General features: G+C 37.0%; 1 protein-coding gene across 2 annotated transcripts in view; it reads left to right on the top strand.

Annotated features, from left to right (window-relative positions):
- LOC107722290 (glycosyltransferase family 92 protein F13G3.3-like) overlaps window positions 1-5,114 on the top strand; it is a 20,002-nt gene extending 14,888 nt beyond the window's left edge. For both annotated transcript variants that reach the window (XM_016530582.1, XM_016530583.1), the window contains exon 2: window positions 3,596-5,114. In XM_016530582.1, coding sequence (XP_016386068.1) covers window positions 3,596-5,058 — 1,463 coding nt within the window. In that variant the 3' untranslated portion in view covers window positions 5,059-5,114. The remainder of the gene's footprint in view (window positions 1-3,595) is intronic.

Here is a 5,114-nt window from a genome sequence, read left to right as displayed (position 1 = left end):
ATATATACCTAGCACATTATGAACTACTGGATGTTTAATGAGCAGCAATAAACTACATTTTAGCATTTTAGAATGCCTAGTCATAAGTCTGTGGATATTTTGGTGAAAGTAACTCAAAAGTAACTCAAAAGTAGTGTAACGCATTACAATTCAGAGACAGTAATATTGTAATGTAACTAATTACTTTCAAAAGACAGTAACTAGTAATATATAATGTATTACATTTTGGAAGTAACTTGCCCAACACTGGTTATATACCCCTGTCTTGTACCCTGTAGTTTTTTTTTGTTAGTTTTTTCTTCTTCTCTTTTCTTGTTTTTTTGTTTATTTGTTCTACATTGTGACTGCTTTTATCTCTGTCTATATAATGTTCTTAAAAAAAAACAAAAAACAAGAACAAATGCACTTATCTCAGTTAGCAGATGATACAGTGCTGTTCTTGAAAGATCACCATCGGTTTAAACATTAGCAAATGTGAATCATTGTCCATTAAAGACAGTCAGTTACAACATATTGCTGAGATCCCAGTGAGGGAATCAGTGACAAAAGGTCAGAAATCTAGGTGTGAGTTAAATTTTGATCCCATTCTTCAGAAGACCAAGGCAAAGTTGAATCACTGGCTTTTGAGGGATATTTGTCCCTAAAAGGAAGAGTTTTGTTGTGTAAAGCTGAGGGTCTGTCAAGATTAGTTTATGCTGCACTTCACTCAGTGTTTCTAAGGAGACGTGTAAAGCTATTTTTTCCTTGGAGAAACAAAACACATTCTATCAGAACATCTACAATTATGAATACATATGTACCAGGTGGTTTGAATGTCTACATAACACTTTGAACATTAATTGGATTAGACATTTTATTCTAAACCCTAAACAATTATTCTTCCTTAATAAAAAAAAATGTCTTGTTTTATTACTAAACTTTTATTTTTATTTTTTATTCATATAATAAGAAAGCAATTAAGACAATGTTTATCTGTATTATTGCAGTTCTGACAGTATAATGACTATGTCTGTTCTGTTCTTAAATTTTAATAAAAAATAAAAAAAATGTAGGGTGGGACTTGATTTTGTCCATTGGGAACTGACTGGCAGTAAACACACCAGAGAAGAGAAAAGATGTCACTGCAAGAAGGAGGGGAAGTTATTCTGTTTAAAGATTACAAAGCACATGAAATAAAAAAAATAAAAAATAAATAAATAAGAGCATGCAATTAGTCTGTCAATACAATGCATGTGAAAGTTGCATTCGTTATTATTCATCATGACACTCTTATAGGAACAACCATCTGGAGGCAAAACAAGTCAAGTATACACTTGATTGATGATGCATACTTGCCACCTGCCCCATTAAATATGGGATCGTCCTGTATTTAAAGTTGAAATTATAGTTATGTATCATATAAACATGGCATGTGCTTTATACATAGGCCTTCAAATAATTTAATAAATATATAAAGACTTTGCAGTGTGGAGAATAATAACAGCAAATCAGTTTCACAATAAGTAGCAGAGAAGCTCATCTGCACACATGATTGCACTGAAGCATCGTCGCTTCCGTAGATCATGTGCCATAACCTTCTCAAGTCAGCGCATGAAACACAAGATTCTCTCCAAGGCTGAATGGTAACAATGGGGGGAAAAAAACGAATCAGGAAAAAAAACAAGAACAGGGAAGTATGGGGGCGATGAGTTGGCAGGCATGAGACATTGTCACTACTTCAAACTGTCAGGGATTCATCACAGTCACTGCAGTCACCAGCCAGGATAATCACCCGATCACAGTCACCTGAGTTCTGATCACCCGCACCTGCTGTCACCAATCAAGCCACACTACAAATACACACACATCACAGTCACTCACTGTCCGGTCTACCGTTCACTCCTATGGACTGCTCTGGACTCTCTATACGATATTCTCCTAGAAAGACTTACCTTCTGGTTCTCCCGCGATCCTCCAACGACTCCTTGGAATCTGTTCCACGATCTACTACGAAACTGGCATAAGATACTCACCCTCTGGACTCAGATAAGAACCCTGGAATCATTCCCTCTGTTGACACTCACCTGCCTTAACCTAACCCGTTCCATTCCTCTACATCTTATATCAATAAACCATCCTGTCTTTCACTTACCTGTTGTGTCTGGCCTTGCTTTATGACACAAACACTTTGGGAGTCAAAGATAAATATACAGCACCTGCCAGTATTTTCTTTATAGTACATTTCTATGGGAAAATGCTAAATCATAATTCCCATCATAAGAGGCCACTATAGAATTCACACCCTCATCAAGGTTAAGGTTTGATTGCTTTAGTTAAAATAGTTAACATAGCACATACAGTATTTGCATTCAAACACAATAAGGGAAAAGATTACTTGTCACTACACTGACTAGCTGACTTAGAATGGCAATAGTTCCTTAAAATTGGCATGATTGTCTTTTCTTCCATGTTGGCTAGTTGCATATAACGGCCATGTTGGATTTCTGGTCTAGTGAATGTGGGCATAGATACTCTCGGTTTTGCTAAAAACACAAGTGCAGAGAGCCAGAGAAACCCGAATCTTACCTTTGATATATGTTTACAGGATCTATAATATTATCAATACTAGTAATGTTAATTGAGCCAGTGGCATTTGAAGCTTTACATATGTTTGTTCATCAGGTGAATGAAATATATAATCCGTATTTGACTTGAACTCATGGTTTGTACTCATACACAATGTCCTGTTCCCTTACCAATTATGTACATGTACAAATTATTGTAAATATACAAAAAGCCTAATATAACTAAAATACAAATTTGCAAAACAACTCCTAAAGATGCACGTATGCGCTACTTATAGACACCAGACAGATAATGATTTATGCAAAATATGCTCCTAAACTAATTTGCACAAAACAGATACATATTAATTGATAAAAACTATGGCTTTCAGTCGATTAATCGCACAATGGGGTGATTAATTAATCTAATTCATAGCATATTAATTGCACATTAAATTTGGCTGAGAAATTACCCACAAAAGATCATTTTAAGCCATCCTTGTGTTACATGAGAAAAAGCAAGAAATAAATATCACAAAAAGTAGCTTTACAATTTTTTTTTTTTTCTTTCTTCATTTTTAATATTTGGGTGAACGATCCATTTCATTTGTTTTTTATTAATATGGATTTTTTTCCAGATTTTTTTATTAATTAAATCGACTGGCCTAATAAAAACATACGTACAAACACCAATCTTTTGACTAATGCAAACCAACAATAATTAAATTATGTTCAATTATACAAATACAGTTATAAATAAGGTTACCAAATAAAGTTAATAAAACATACATTGAGTCCATAATGCATGTTGAAATCTCTGAGCATCTCGTTTGACAGCCGCAAACATATGATCTTATAAATATGATTATCATAGATAGAGTTGTTCCATGCAGAAAAATAATGTATGGTAATGTGCCCCATGCAATCAGAAAAAACTCTCCGAAAATGTTTTAGTTACTGCAACAAAAAAATAGTCATGTAGTCCCAACAGCAATTAACAGAGTAGCTTCAATAGAGACAGCCATAACATTTGTATTCTTTCTTTTCTCTAGGGAAATGTGATGTGAAATATGAGCTACTAGAAAGTGGATCAGAATCAAAGCCTTCTAAGAAGAAGATTTGTGCTCTGAAGATATTTTATTTTTCTTGCTCTTTATTTGTGTTTTTCTTTATCATCTTCATTTATTTAGAAGATTCCTCTAAAGCACCTTTTACCCAACGAATCGGGCAAAACCATAAAAGTAAAGACTCTGATCTGCCAAATCTTCTCCCAAGCACACATTTGCCATTCGTCCAAACACCACACATCCACCACACATCCGCCAGTCCTCCGTCTCCAAAGGCGTGTGGTGTTCAAGTGAAGGACGGGCCTGTGATTAAAGTTGGCCATCTTAACACATATGTGATCGGCTCTTATGTGGATCATCGTTTCAGAGAGAAACAGATAAACACGATCGCCATTGTTCTCCGACATGAGCAGGCGACGTACAGCTGTGTGATGTGCTGCGATGGGAGGAACGTGACGTCGAATGCAGAGTACTCAATTCATTCTGACCACTTCAACTTTGAATACGGCACCGCTACCATCACGTGCCCAATCAACAGCATGTGTTTGACACTGACGCACGTTGCAATCACAGCCAGTGGTGTCTTGGGTAGCGTAACATCCTTTCAACCTGTTAGAAACAGAGACGTTCCAACAACCTTCCCGTATGAGTTTACAATCTGCATCTCTGTCATGTACGACTACAAGAGTGTGTTGAATTTAGTCCAGTCCATGGAGATGTTCAGACTGCTTGGCGCTCAAAGGGTGGTGATTTATAAAACCAACTGCGATTCAGACACACAGAAGGTTCTGGACTACTATGAGAAAATCGGTTTCGTGGAGATCATCCCGTGGACGATTAAAAAGCACATCGTCGTATCTACAGGCTGGAAGATAGATATATCACCAGGTCAGCTGCATTACTATGGGCAAATCCCTGCGCTTAATGACTGTGTTTATCGTTACATGTACCAAACTCGCTATCTGGCTCTACATGACATGGATGAACTCATTCTGCCTTTCAAAGTGAAAACCTGGACGGAGCTGTTGCCTGAGCTTGAGAACACGTACGGTACTGATGTGGGCTTTGAGTTTGAGAATAATTATTTCCCGTTTTCTGCAAAGCCTCACGTGGATCACGACATAGACAAATGGAAGCATGTAAAGGGAATAAATATTTTAAATTATATCGATCGAGTACCCAACATCCCCAATGCTTTCAACAATTACAAGATTATAGTAAATCCTCGTCTGGTTCAGAAGACTACTGTCCATGGCCTGCTGGAAAGTGTGAACGGAAGCCCCACGGTCCGGGTGAATAATGCCATCGCTCGCATGTACCACCTCAAAAACTTCTCGTACCCACCAAACACAAACCTTATAAGAGATGATCATCTCTGGGACTACTCCAATGATCTTATACCAGCTGTTTCTAAAGTGCTACAGGCCTGTGGACTCAATGAGGCCTAGATAGTAAAAATAGTGTGTCATATAGTGTTTCTGTGCTCAAATGACTGTAAGGAAGG

This window comes from Sinocyclocheilus rhinocerous, unplaced genomic scaffold (assembly GCF_001515625.1).
Source record: "Sinocyclocheilus rhinocerous isolate Xijiao unplaced genomic scaffold, SAMN03320098_v1.1 scaffold904, whole genome shotgun sequence".
NCBI lineage: Eukaryota > Metazoa > Chordata > Actinopteri > Cypriniformes > Cyprinidae > Sinocyclocheilus > Sinocyclocheilus rhinocerous.
Note: the sequence above shows the minus strand (reverse complement) of the source record. Positions and strands in the feature narration are given on the sequence as shown.